Consider the following 14,914-nt stretch of genomic DNA (forward strand, 5'->3'; position numbering starts at 1 on the left):
CTACTATTATATGAGTCAGATTGGTATACAAACTCATATGGCACGAGTACGATACGAACCTGAGATCTTTCGATCCACAAGCGGGCGACTTAACCTGCTTTTATTGGCCATCAGTTGTTAAGGCATATATCCCTAATTCGCCTCGTGCGATATTCACGGGAGGATTTGAAGTGGGAACACATATATGTGATGACTTCATCAATCAATATTATTCGTCCAAAAAATAAAGTTGAAGTAGTATGGTACCGATCACGCGCTAAACAAGTTTAATGACACCATCAATGTGATCACTCGCGTCATCTAAAGTTGGTCGCTCATTGAACCTGTGTTAAATTGAATTATAAGGCTCCACGAAAGCTGTGCAGCAAAAAAAAAAATATGTAAACAAAAAAAGAAATTTTCAGTACAAATTAGTAAATGAAATCACTTGTAAAAAACAAATCTTCGAACACATGTAAATAGAAAATACTTTAGAATGAAGAATTTGGTTGTAATGATTGATGAATGTTATTATAATTTGAACGTTTTTTTTTTAATGATCAGACAAAACATTTAGTTAAATTAGTCACTTTTATTTATTCGATTTTGTTTTGGGGGATGATAGCATGCTCTCCATTTAAATTTGCATACCCGTGGACGGTGAAACATGTAGGATTAAGTTCTTCTTCTAACACTACATTGTAAAAAAACTCATGTTTTTGCAAATAAATAATCTTTGTCTTTGAATATTGGCGAAACAAATATAGATACATGAAAAGCTTGAAATAATTGTTTCATTATGTAATGCAACTTGCAATGTATATTTGGAATCTTGAATCTCAATTTCTGAAGTAGATACATCTTCAACCGAATGGCATTACTATGATATGCACGACCTAATTATGGACCATAGGCTCCCGACGAGGTAACACCTCAACGTTTCATATGTATCGTGGATTTTGTCGCACGTTGATTGAAACAAGACCTCACTGACGACAATTAAGGCTTGTGTCAAAAATAAAATTTTTTATTTGATTGATTGATTTTATTGATATGAGATTTAGTTAAACTTTTATTTGAATTGCTGTTGTGTGAACAAGCAGCTTGCTATTTACCCGTAAAACAATGTTGTAGTAAAGAATCAAACGTTCACATCATCGCATGAATCACTATGTTTCGTCCAATGGCCGGCCACCTTTACTACCATACAAGCAATGATACAAATTGCATTGATCTTATTTCATGAACGCGCGCGACGCGAGCGCACGGGTCATCTAAAATGGCCGCTATTATATATTCTCTGATACTTATCGTATTTTTTAGCACAGTGCACGCTAATTTCAAGCCATTTAGAGCTCTATTGTACTCTGATTGGATAACATGTAAGTGTCAATTTCCTGTGAAGTGTAAACAGTGTTTTTAAATGTGAAGTGTGTTTATTTACATAATATAATAGAGTATTTGAATCGGTTTTCCACATTTTGATTGTTTTTGGTACGAGTTGTTTGATAGAATTGATTAGTTTTGTTGTTAATTAGTAAATTGATTGTGTTTGTGAATAAAATGATAACAGTTAGCGCGAGGAATAGAAAAGTGTGGAAAAGATAATAACAAAAAAGTTGTAGTATGTGTTTGATGATACCGATGAGTTCATAAGGAGACATTCACTATAATCAATTACTTAATTGCATCTTAAGACGACCTCGGTGGCGCAGTGGTAAAGTTCTTGCCACTGAACCGAGAGGTCCCGGGTTCGATCCCCGGTCGGGTCATGATGGAAAATGATCTTTTTCTGATTGGCCCGGGTCTTGGATGTCTATTTATATATGTATCTATTTATAAAATATAGTATCGTTGAGTTAGTATCCCATAACACAAGTCTCGAACTTACTTTGGGGCTAGCTCAATCTGTGTGTTTTGTCCTAATATATTTATTTATTTATTTATTTATTTAAGAAATTCTCAGGGTAAAACCTGTCCAATTGTTTTGCTGACAAATAAATATGAAGTAATATGTTCGAGTTACGTTCACCATCATGTGACTACTAGACGTGTGACGCCCAAGAATAACGCCACTACGTATCTTCCTGTGGATATCGTACACCGTGACTAAGGGACACACAGCACCTCTAACTTGCATTAATATTGCTAAAGAGTTAATTAACGTTAGGCAGGCGGCCGGTCGTAAAATCTTCAAAATAAGATTTATTACTACCCTGGTAAATTTACGCGGAAGAAGCCGCGGGCAAAAGCTAGTAATGTTAATTTGGATACTAAACAAAAAAAAAATCCAGATCAGATAACACAAGTGGAATCTTTGGTTGAGTACTTTTTGAGTTTATTGCGGACAAACATCGTGACACGTGACTCTTTATATAAACACCAGCTTATATCTGCGGCTTTGACCGCGTCAATTTCCCTATGTCCTTCTCCATAGTTCAACTACACGAATGCAAAATTTCACGAAGATTGGCTAAGCAGATAAAGCGTGAAGATGTAACAAAGAAACTTACTTTCGCGTTTATAACATTAGTAAACTCGATAATTATTTACAAATAGCGTATGGTTATTCCCACATATTTACCTCTACAGTACTAAAATGTTATAGGCATCAACTTATTCTTAACAATTTTCCTCAAACGCATATGTATTTTCCTTGCGAAATAATTTTATATCCTGCTAAACCCACAATCCACTGGTTATAAATTCTGATGGTAAGAGATTTGTTTTACGAATTTCTGGTGGACTGCAGAGACTATATTTGTTAATTGACATCCTTGGAGAAAAGGCTGCGGTGAAGTTTGTTGCGCCGCTTCTTCTTCACCTGCGCTTTGGAAGCCGGCAGTAGACTTAGTTTAATTAATTTTTTGACGTCAATAAGTGATATCATCCTAAATTGAATAAAGAATTTTGAATTTAGACTGGATGTCATGGTACTTTAAATATATTATATTTTAATTTATCTTTTTTAATTGGGTTAGGTTTAGTTCATAATGTACTAGCTGTGCCCCGGGGCTTCGCTTCCGTGGGAATTCAGGGATAAAAAGTACCCTATGTATTATACCAGGTTATATGCTACCTGTGAATCAAATTTCATAACAACACGTCCACTAAATTTTGCGTTAAAGAGTTAAACCTGGACTAACACATAGGGTAATTTTAATCCTAAAATTCCCACGGGAGAGAAGCCCCGGGGTGCAGCTAGTTAGTCAATATTTTCGTCAAAGATAGCAACTTTGCTAATATTATTCCTGAAGTACACAATAGAACTTAAAAAAACAAAGCCATCATAACCAGAAAATTAAAAAATGTAGACATAGGAAACCTTAAACAGTTTTAGATGGCCATAACTTTTGATTTTGTAATGTGGTTCAAACACGTTTTGGCTCAGGCAATGGAGCAGACGATCATTTATAAGACAAACAGTCGCGAGCGCAGTAAACTACTGTTACAACGACCTTAACATTGAGTACGAGGTTATCTACTTACTTATATGTTGTATGATTGTAAATATTATTCGGTTGACAATCGATATCTGTGATTCGAAATGTAACCTCAAATTTAATGGCTTATTTTTATGCATTCAACTTTTGCGTACTATCCTCGAGTTAATTTTACATCAAAAATCGTTCTCATGATTCACGTGACGTCGAATGATGATGATATATATCCAAAAAGTTTGGCACAAACCGGAATTTTTAATTATTTAAAAATATACTAGTCCAGCGTTCTCTGGTAGTGAAAACCATATAAAACCCGTTGAGTATAGTTTTTATGTTTAACTGATGCAGCAAAAGACATTTTATAATCAGTTGGGAATTAAGAATAGGTGTTTAAATAACATAATTCATATGTCATTACAACCATTATATGCTTAAAATAACTTCAAATCAAAAAGCCTATCTATAGTATAGTATACTAAAGTACGAAGTAAATCTAGTTATTTGTAGATGAATATTACATAAACTGTATAACTAATTGGTGCTATTCATAATTTCAGGTGATCACAACAAGACTCTCGACCTCGACGTGAGCCAGGTGCAGCTGTTCCTCTACGACTTCCAAAACAACTTCAACATCAGCTACCAGATCGACAATGCTGCTGAAAATATCCTCTCAGCCTACAACCTCGACACCACCAGGCGTCTCATCTTCTTCGTGCCCGGGTACAAATCCCACATCAGCAAAAACACCGAAGAATTGATCAGACAGACCTTTAAAGATGTCCCCAACATTTACCTAATTATTGTGGACCATTCTCCTTACACTTCAGCCAGAGGCGGAAAGATTAAAAGCTATGAAAGATCTGTTACCTACACTTATTACATCGGAAGAGCGTTAGGGAAGTTCTTAGCAGATCTTCATAGTCGTGGCTTCCCATCAGATAAAATCCACTGTATTGGCCACAGTCTAGGAAGCCAAATGTTAGGTTACGCAGGATCTACATACACGAATCAGACTTTGCAGAAGGTTTGGAGAGTGACGGGGATAGACCCAGCTGGACCTTGTTTCTCTAACGGATTTATACAAGATCATATAAGATCTGGAGTTGGCAATTACGTGGAAGTATACCATTGCAATGCTGGAGGATTAGGTACGACAGCAGTTTTGGCTGATATCGACTTCTTTTTAAATCGGAAAGGTAAGAAACAGCCACATTGCGATGGAGGTATTATACCAGGGCTGGGAGAGTCGGACTCTGCGAAGTGTAGCCACAAGGCTTGCGTGAAGTACTGGACGGCGACAGTGCACAACCCTACATGGTATTCGGCCTGGGCTTGTGATTCGTATGATCATTTCATGGATGGAAGGTGTGCTGGCAACGAGATCACCATAGCTGGGTACTCGAATCCTGGTAATGCCACTGGTGTCTTCTATGCGTCGACTGATGGTTATGGTGTGGATTGAATTGAATTGATATTTTTAATGTACTTATAAATTGTCTCAAATCAAATGTTACGTAATGATTGTTACTTTATTTAATAAATAATAATTTATATCGTACAAAGACAAAGTTATATTAATGTTAATTTCCGATACATATTGATTTATATTGAATGTGTACAAAACTATTAAAACATCTTAATTTCAACGAAGTACAAATACTAACATTGTCATTTAATAAATAGTTTATATACTGAATAGTTCTACTAAATTGTAGCCGTATTCCTCATGGCTGAGGTCGAGGCCATTCTGTGGAATATTTTTTCACTTATATTGAATAGATATAAAGTAGAAATATTTCCGATTACCTTTTCAATTTCACACTTATCTAGAGTGAAATTTTCCACACGATTTTATACTTCCTTCACTGATTTTTGATATTTGCATTGGTAGTATTGCATACAATCGCATGTGACAAAAGGAGGATTCGTACCTGGGACTTTTCGGTTCACAGGCCGCAACTGCTTAATCACCATTGTTTCTGATACTAAGAAGAGGTCCTTCAGTAAAATCATTTTTAAAGTCACACTTGATGATCGCAATGTCAGAGACAAAATAGCTAATCTCACAAGTGTCATGTATGATGGTACCTAGAACGGCACTAAAGTAACATCAGAAATGACAAATGCGACACTCAGTGTGAGGGATCGAGGGCGGATTACAATCTGATGAGTTATGTCACCCAATTTATGCAACTCCATAAAGACATCCAGAATAAGAAAGGATGTGGATATAACTCAAGATTTATTCCTTTTAACTCCAATGAAGGTTCCGGTGCTACCAATTCCAACCCAAATGCCGGTGGATTTAAAAATGATTTGGTCAACATCTAGTACTAACAACTAATAAAATATTTTGATTTTATTCAAATGTATTTTGTATTATTTATATTTAGAATATAAATTTGACTACTATAAAAACTAGAAAACGTACAGTTAATGATTTGAAAAATTAAAAGAGCTTCTGCATCCAAACTAGTTCTTATTTAATTCGATTATATTTCACTGAGCTGACGGTACTACATTCAAATTTTAGTATTCGCTCGTACCTCTATTAAAATTAATTATATAGATTGTTATTTGTTCGAAATACAAAACAAAGTGAAAACAAATACTAGGTACTTGGTGGTACTAGTTGTTGCTATTCGATTGGTGTATACGTGAATCTTATAAATATTTTTGAAAAAAATATCAAATAACGGAGCGGCCACGTTGTTGTCGGCGATTGAGCGGCGTGTCTGCGAGATTTCTTTCATGATGCACTTTGACTCTAGTTAGTCGTGTTCCGTTGTTTAGACTTAGACGTCCGTCGATAGACAACGTAGGAATCGTATGGAAATTCGACGTACGTCAACGTACGTCAGTGTCAAAAGAAATGGAAAACAACGGTGCACAACGGAGCTGCGTCATGCTACGTTGACGCAACGTATTAATGCATATAACTCATAGCTGGGCAATGATGTAAATAAATATAAATATATTAGGACAATCACACAGATTGAGCTAGCCCCAAAGTAAGCTCGGGACTTGTGTTATGGGATACTAACTCAACGATACTATATTTTATAACAAATACATATATAGATAAACATCCAAGACCCGGGCCAATCAGAAAAAGATCATTTTCGATCACAACGGGGCATCGAACCCGGGACTTTTCGGTTCAGAAGCAAGCACTTTACGACTGCGCCACTGAGGTGTAAAACCATCACTGGTTGGGAAACATGATAAAAAAGTTTCAGTGCCAAAGGGAGCAAGACAAGTCAGCGACGAAACTTATGGCGCGAGGGAGATTTATATGAGATGCGTATCTTTTGTACGTATCATATGCGAGGTACATGTGAATCCGAGTGACGGCAGCCAGTATGTCACGTTTTTGACTCCCACAATGAAGATATGGTGTTATAAACTTTAAACTTTATTTGCCGAATAACAAAATGGTAAATGGGAATTTTCTAGCAGTCAACCTTTAGGATTAAAAAGAAAAATATAACGAGATATGTGAACAAAATTAACAAAGACGTTAAAGTATAATGCGTTAAAGCTTCTAACCCTTTAATGACTGCCTAATGCCTATGTTTTCTTATAAATAAATTAATATGGACAAGTCACACAGATTGAGTTAGCCCCAGAGTAAGTTCGAGACTTGTGTTATGGGTTACTACGAGTAACTCAACGATACTATATTTTAAACCCAGGTCAATATGAAAAAGTTCATTTTCCATGTTGACCTGACCGGGGATCGAACCAGCGAACTCTAGCGTAGCAGTCCGGCGTGATGACCCGGATGCCACGGAGGTCGTCATGTGTGTATAAATGTTATTTATTTACACAGAAAATTCTGCGTTTCTGAGAGTAACAGGCTGGGTTTTGCGTTTGTGTTTTCGGACTCGCGATACAATATTGGTGTGGGCCGTTGAGTATTATACATTTTTGTAAAAGAACCACGAAATCATAACACTTATTTAACATGCGGTCGAGTAACAGAGGATCGGAATAAGAAATAACACAAGCAATTAATTTCAACAGTTTAAATATGTTTTTCTCGCAGGCGCTTGTATTTTCTTAGAATATTTTCGTCGTAACTCCAGGGATTAACATGAGAACACGACAGGACATCAGTCTGGATGAGACGGTCTCGTGTGAGTAATATTCAAGAGGGCGCTCTTGGCTCACTAGCGACACGATCTAATTTTTATAAATTTCTTTAATTTCTTAGCGAAGAAAATAATTAAAGCATTATTCCACACTAGTTACAATATAGCTAATTGTTATATATTGTTACTAGTATGGCATTGATTTTCACAATTGTCTGAAATCTACAGTTTTTTATCATTCGAATCGTTTAGCCTCGAACGGAGTTCTTGTCAAATCAAATAAATTGTTATGGTTGCCTTCAGGAGCTCATTACGTTTCGATTTGCATACCTATATGTAATTTGCATTTAAAATTTAAGCTCAATTCGATTTGTATTCAAAATTTAATTTCAATGGCCGCTGATGCAAATCAAATTTGACTCCAAGATGTAGGTGTTTGCTATCAAACGTGTTCCTGGTTACATTCTCAACTGCAACGCCTCTCAGTCCAGCGTAGGTACACTTGAAAAATAAACCTTAAATTTAACCTTTTATTTAAGTGGTTTAACGATCGTCTGACGTCCTCATTCACTTGAGGTCTTTATATCTCTCTATCTTTTATCTTCCCGAGCGGTCATTCGGGGTTGTGACGCCGTGAAACCCAAGATTCCAATCCCAAGTACTATTATAAATACAAAAGTAAATTTGTTTGTTCTTCAAGTTTTATCTACTCAATTTCATAAAATTTCTCATATATAGTTAAAGTGTCCGGAGAAGGACATAGGCCAAACCGGTGGTGGTTTCGTGGGTCCGGTCGGGAGGTTCCCTCTATTGTGGTTGAGCTTCGCGATGTCTGACTCACGCGTCAACTCGTGAACGGGTGCTGCCGGCGGGAACTGGTCAGCTCGATCTTTTATAAAAAATTTTTTCGTTTGGTTAATTATAGATATTTTTATTTTTTTTCCTTTCATCAGCACTCGATCACAATCATAATATGTTTCAGTATACCTTTTGACCATGTACTTTATTGTGTACTTACATTGTTATATTACTGATAAAAAAATATACATAAATTTATATTTAAAAAATGGAAGCTTGTTTGAATGAATTTATTTCGACATTTCTTTTTAGCAGTGGTCGTTCCGAAATGCTAGTAGTTTGTAGCTTTGGTAAATATAATTTAATTTAGAATATAACGTGAAAAAGTGCCTGTGAAGGCCTAATTTCTGAACAAATAATTTGATTTTGATTTTGCTACTTTTCACACCGGGAAAAAGTAAATTTCCCGTGGAAAGTTCACGCGTGTGAAGCCGCGGGTAAAAGCTACCGTACCTAATTCTATGAGAATAGAAATTAGTTCACTTTCCTGGCACGCGCCAACTTACATAATATGTACATGGATCTAACTTTACAAGCTAAGGTGTGAATTTAGAACGGTGAAAACATTATTTTTCAGCCGAACCAGCTCAATAATTTGAGTTGGAACTCGTAACGAGGTCGATCTGTGACGGTGGATGTGGAAACCGAAGCCCCTACCACTGGACGACAAAATATTCATAAATTTCTATGCAGATAAAAGTTTTTTACTAAAATAAAAATCGATCTAAAGCTTCCATTGTCATTGTGGATAACTGTTAAAATGAATATATAACGACAAATCACACAGATTATGTTAGCCCCAAAGTAAGTTCGATACTTGTGTTATGGGATACCTAACTCAACCTATATGTCTATAACATATACATATATAGATGAGCATCCAAGACCCAGGTCAATCTGAAAAAGATCATTTTCCATGTTGACCTGACCGGGGATCGAACCCACAACCTCTAGTGTAGCAGTCCTAAACTGCATTCCATAAACGAGCATAGTATCTTTAGTATCATATTCTCAAAGTATATCAACCGGATACACTATTCTCGAATCATTGCTATGATACTCAAGATTATTATTCCGTTCAGTAATTGCTTTGTCCAATATTCTTCTTCTTCTCTTAACAGAGCAGTCGAAGTTTGCATGTTGTATGGAGACACGTGGCCCTCTAGCTCGCCAATTGTCGTTTAGATGCTTGGCCTTTCATTCAAAGACGCGTTCGTTCTTTTATCTGATCGGTCCACGCAGCAGGGACTTCTCCCGAGGCCTGAATCCATCCCTTTTGCCCCCAGCGGCTCCTCGAGGCATGCCATCTGGATTGTTTACTAATAAGACACATTACATTGGTATCCTAAAGATAGAATAAACATAAATATAGTAAGGAATGAGTATGTAAGAGGAAGTACGAAAGTAGCACCAGTTAATGAGAAATTACATAGTTATAATTTAGGCTGGTACATATTTTAAGAAGAGATAAAAATCACGACACTCAAAGGTCATTAAAGATGGAAGTAAAGGTTTCCAGGAATAAAGGAAGATGATAATAGGGCATATTACGCAAAGCTCAGCGCAGATGGCGCTACTGGTACAACTAAGGTACACAAACATTGCCAGTGGAGGGAAAAAGCGCCAATTTTCAATATTGTTGCAGATTTACGTCCATAAATAACTTTTACGCAATCGTGGTGCGAGTTTAAAGGAGAAAGGAAGCATTTAGTGGATTAACCTGAAAATAATCACACTATTTTAGGTTATTTTCTGCATTATTTGGTCAACTATGGTCATAAATGGATATAAACTAGATATTGACTGAAGATCTTAACTGTATGAATCCATATTTTTAAAAATCTTCACGTGTGAAGTGCTCCGAGTGCTTCTTTTCGACCATTTAGTGGCTCGAAAATTTTGCAGCGTGAGGCGTATTCCATAGTTTTCGAAGTTTTTTATCTTATGGAAAATGATTTTTCCCAATATTTCGGCACCCGAATATAATACAGTGTAAGATTTCATTATGTAAGCATTCGTTTGTGAAAATGTAAATAATAAACGTGAAAATATAATATAATACCTATGTGAAAATATAATAATAGAAAACAGAAATATAATACCTTCAAATAAAGTACTCTAAAATAAACGTTTTACGCGGCAAAGCTTTTGTGTACCTAACATACAGTGCTGTACTCTGGCGGGATAATTGTGCAGTAATACTCCCTATTAATTTGTAAAACAAAAAAAATGTTATTACGTTAGTAGGGGCCGACCGCAACATGCTCCTCGACGGGAGTTGATACAGTTTGTTGCTGAATTTCGACGCCCACTTTAAATTTGAACTAAATTTAAATTATATTAATTCTCGTTCCCCCCACTTAGCTAAATATATTGTTCCCTTAATATTGCTGACTAAGCGTGCAAATAGAGTTGCTTTCGTATTATGCTGGCGAGAATCGGAGATGCAAATTAATAATTTAGTGTAGTCAGATTCTGAACAATTTTCTGCCATTTATAAGTAGACTGGTTGCGCCCCGGGGTGGGCTCGCTCCCGTGGGAATTTTTCTCCAGGTTGTTACCACTTCGCTGCTGGTCTTCCGACACTTCTTTCCCCTATCCTAAGGTCACCGTTCGGTCAGCGTTTTACTCCACCTCTCATCACTCCGTCGTCCTAGGCGTCCTGCCCAATTCAACTTAACTTAAGCGACATAACCGTGTCCCCAACGTCCTGTACTTTGGCACGAAGTGAAATCACGGATTTTGGAACGTGTTCTTGTAACCTGATGCCCGCTATGGAAGCAAGTACTTAACAATCCTCAGAAAAATCACAAAATAAAATAAAAAGCAACCTACAGTTTGTTGTAGCTAGTATTGTGGGAATGAAATAATCCAGCTCTTCATTGCAATATAAATAAAAACAGGAGTACATAAACATTTATGAACAATGGCGGCCTGTTCGCTAATGCATCTTATTTGCATTAAGTAAGTAAATAAGTTTAATCGAAATTGCAGTGTAAATCCATGAAATAAACGAGCATAGCGTATCCAGCAACATTTTATCTCCATCACATAAGTTTAAACGTTGTACGATTCGAGGATGCTGAGACGGGCGCGGCCCGTGAAATTATCTGGGGAGGGCAGAGGTGTTCAAACTTTTAAGGCGCTTTATACCCGCACACTAGCGCCACCATCACTATTTTATAACAAATACATATTTAGATAAACATCCAAGATCCGGGCCAATCAGAAAAGATCAGTTTCCATCATGACCCGACCGGGGATCGAACCCAGGTCCTTTCGGTTAAGAGGCGAGCACTTTACCACTGCGCCACCCAGGTCGTCTAAATCTATATTTTATTTCTTAGCGAATAATAAAATAAAAATATTGGAACCGATTATGTCACACTATACAAGAATATTAGTTGAAAGTATTATAGTTTTCTAATAATATTATACAATGTGGTGACAGTTAAGTAATCGGATTTTGGTGGCCACCGTTTTCGATTTAGTCAATGACTTAATTTCAATGACAAATTCAATCAATGACTAAATCGAAATACAAGATACAAATCATTTATATTTATGTATATATATATTTATGTTGTTATGTTTTATGTAATTGGGCCTAGCTACTGTTTTTCTAATCGACTCTGTTCCCGGTTTCATCCGTGGCTGTGATTGGTTGATTGATAACGTGACTTCGAGATCAAGTCTTCTAGGAATGTTCTCAGATTTCATTGGTTTGCTCAAAAACTTTGAGAAGCATTGGAGCGAATGCAACAAATTAGGCAATCTACAAGCTAGAGTGTTGCGGCGGCGCTTTACGTGGGAATCGTGGACGAATAGCGTTGTTACCATTGGTATAGACGTCAACCGATTTGCTTCACTAGAAGTTAAGCCTTTTTGTTTGCAATACAATATTTTATTTAACTTGCAATATGTATAAATAAATAAATACATTAGGACAAATCACACAGATTGAGCTAGCCCCAAAGTAAGGTCGAGACTTGTGGTAAGGGATACTAACTCAACGATACTATATTTTATAACAATTACATATACAGATAAACATCAAAAAGATCATACACATAAACATCCTCACAAACTTCTCCATTAGAATGGTACATTATTCAAGATTGCTATAGGCTACATTTTATCTCGAAATTCCCACGTAAGCGAAGCACCGTGCAACATCTAGTTTATTATACATCTAAACCTTCCATGGGAATCAAATTTATTATACAGAAATAATTTAAACTGGCTAATAAAATCTCAAAATATTGTGTTATCAGAGTCTCATTAAATAAATCATTTAAAGTTATATATCTATTCAATTATAGAAACCTTGAACTTGAGCAAATCTACTATATCAGAATAAATATACAACCTAAAACTTAAAAAAAATACATAAAAATCATCTTGTGGAACTCTAACATAGTGTTACTTTTTCTATTTTGTTTATGGCAACATTATATTTCTTCTTATATGGTTCCTTGATATAAACCCACGCTTTCTGTGGACGCCTTAAATTTTATATTAGCCAGCTCAGCTCATTACAAAATTTCGCTATACAACGAAGTTTTACATAATAACATCTTCCATAAATTAAAAGCATCTTAATCTGAAAGCGGCATTATATCACTTTTTGTATTCGAGTTAACCCTGGGGTAGCCAACTGCAAAACTGCTATAAATAACTTGTAATCGCTTTACGGTTGTACCCGGGTATAATTACCGGGTCCGAATGGTAATGAACTAGGTAATGATGCCCAGTTTTGAGGTTAGATTGTTTACAAATTAATAAAAATATCGTTATATTTGCAGAAATATTTGAGTGTTTAATTTTTGCACGATTGTAATAGTGTATAATAGTCTGCTGCCTTCATTGTTTCTCACACTGGCTGATAAAACAATTAAAAATAAAGACTACGGTGAAGTTTGTTGCGCCGCTACTTCCTCTGCTCTTAGGAACGTATATACTTCATTTTTGTGTAAATTTTTGAGGTCAATAAGTTATGTATATTATCCAAGTTTAATAAAGAAAGCTGAATTTGAATTCAACATTCAGGTACAGGTATCCTCCTATACACAATAGTAATAGTTTTAACAGAAAAGAAGCGGTGATCTATTAAAACGTCGTATTGGTATACAAACTGATGTGACACGGGTAGGATTCGAATCGAACGAGAACGTTTTCTGATCGCAGGCGGCGACTTACGGCTGGATATCCACCGCATCTCCTTTTAAAATTAATAAATTAATCCAACTAGTTCAATTGTAAAATCATGAACTCGTGCACACAGTCTACATGGTTAAGTAAAGTAATCTCATTTCCGTATAAGTCTGTGAATTGACCACATAAACATACTGTAATCGTTTGCGGTCACAACCGTAATTATTATAGTGCGGATGTTAATGGTTACGACTATTTGTGTTTATAGTCCCATAAAGATACTGCTAGTTTAACACGCAAGTAAGCCAAGCAAGCTGGTGTTACACTCTTGTGGGAGTTTTGGGGTGAAACGCATCCTATTTGCTTATAAGTTGTTATATTTCCGATTAAGTAAATTAGGGGTAACCAGAAGGTGAAGTACAGGTTTGCATTTAACTTGTAATTATTGAGTCGATTCGAAATGAGACACAGCGAACCAATCACATTGCGCCATTGTGACGCAACGACAACCACACTGCAATGTCATTGGTTCGCTGCGTCACACTTCGAATCGATTCGATGGTGAGAAGTGAAAATGCAAACCCTCACTTCGGCCTCAGAAGTCGAAGTACAGGTTTGCATTACACTTGTCACTATCGAGTCGATTGACAAGTGAAACATTGCGGTGTGGTTGTGTTACGTCACAATGGCGCACTTTGATTGGTTAGCTGCGTCTCACTGCCAATCGACTCGATAGTGAGATACGAATAGCAAAGTCGCACACACTTCGCAATCGATTAGATACTGAGAAGTGTAATGAAAAACCGTACTTCGCCCGCCAGCTGGCTTATTCTTGAAACTCAATTTTAATGGATTTACAATTGAAATACAATATTTATCATTTTGGTTCTGATATTTCTCACTATCCCATCGGTATAATAAGCCTTGCTAAGCCGCGCAATAGTATCCAGTCTCAGATTCAGGCTGGTAAAGCAACTCATTACTATACTATATCGATACCGTTCTCCATTGTTTTGCGGTAAATTAGTTTTGTTTTGTTCCAAATAATGGATGTAGTCGATCCATTACAGGACAATACGTTAATTAGCAAATGTCCCTAATGGAAGTTGTAGCAATTTATGATAAATTACTTACGGATAAGATTGAAAATGTTTAACATTGAAAGACATTACAAAGTGTTATGAGAATGTAAAATGAAAATATTTTGTTTCGTAAATTATTCTAATATAATAGTTAACTATTTAGTATAACGGGCAATAAAATGCTAATCGTTTTGCGGTAACACCCGCAATATTAGCGAGGTGAGGGCGGAGGGTAATAAGGGTTTTATATCCAACTTTATGTGTGTTTTAACTATTCGCTTTATAATTAGTTAGCTCGTTA

At 36.2% G+C, this 14,914-nt stretch overlaps 1 protein-coding gene across 1 annotated transcript; it reads left to right on the forward strand.

Moving 5' to 3' along the window:
- The first annotated feature begins 1,203 nt into the window (after positions 1 to 1,203).
- On the forward strand, positions 1,204 to 5,897 carry LOC128673734 (lipase member H-like). The gene is made up of 2 exons (XM_053751787.1): positions 1,204 to 1,361; positions 3,980 to 5,897. Exons 1-2 carry the CDS (start codon positions 1,259 to 1,261, stop codon positions 4,885 to 4,887), a joined length of 1,011 nt encoding a protein of 336 aa, XP_053607762.1. The 5' UTR covers positions 1,204 to 1,258; the 3' UTR covers positions 4,888 to 5,897.
- The last annotated feature ends 9,017 nt before the right edge of the window (positions 5,898 to 14,914 follow it).

Source organism: Plodia interpunctella, chromosome 11 (genome assembly GCF_027563975.2).
Source record: "Plodia interpunctella isolate USDA-ARS_2022_Savannah chromosome 11, ilPloInte3.2, whole genome shotgun sequence".
In the NCBI taxonomy this organism is placed as follows: Eukaryota; Metazoa; Arthropoda; class Insecta; order Lepidoptera; family Pyralidae; genus Plodia; species Plodia interpunctella.

Bases quoted from the DNA above. Each gene is read 5' to 3' on its own strand.
- LOC128673734 (XM_053751787.1), top strand. From the start codon at position 1,259: ATGGCCGCTATTATATATTCTCTGATACTTATCGTATTTTTTAGCACA. The intron at 1,362-3,979 runs GTAAGTGTCAAT...TCATAATTTCAG, and splicing joins GTACTCTGATTGGATAACAT to GTGATCACAACAAGACTCTC.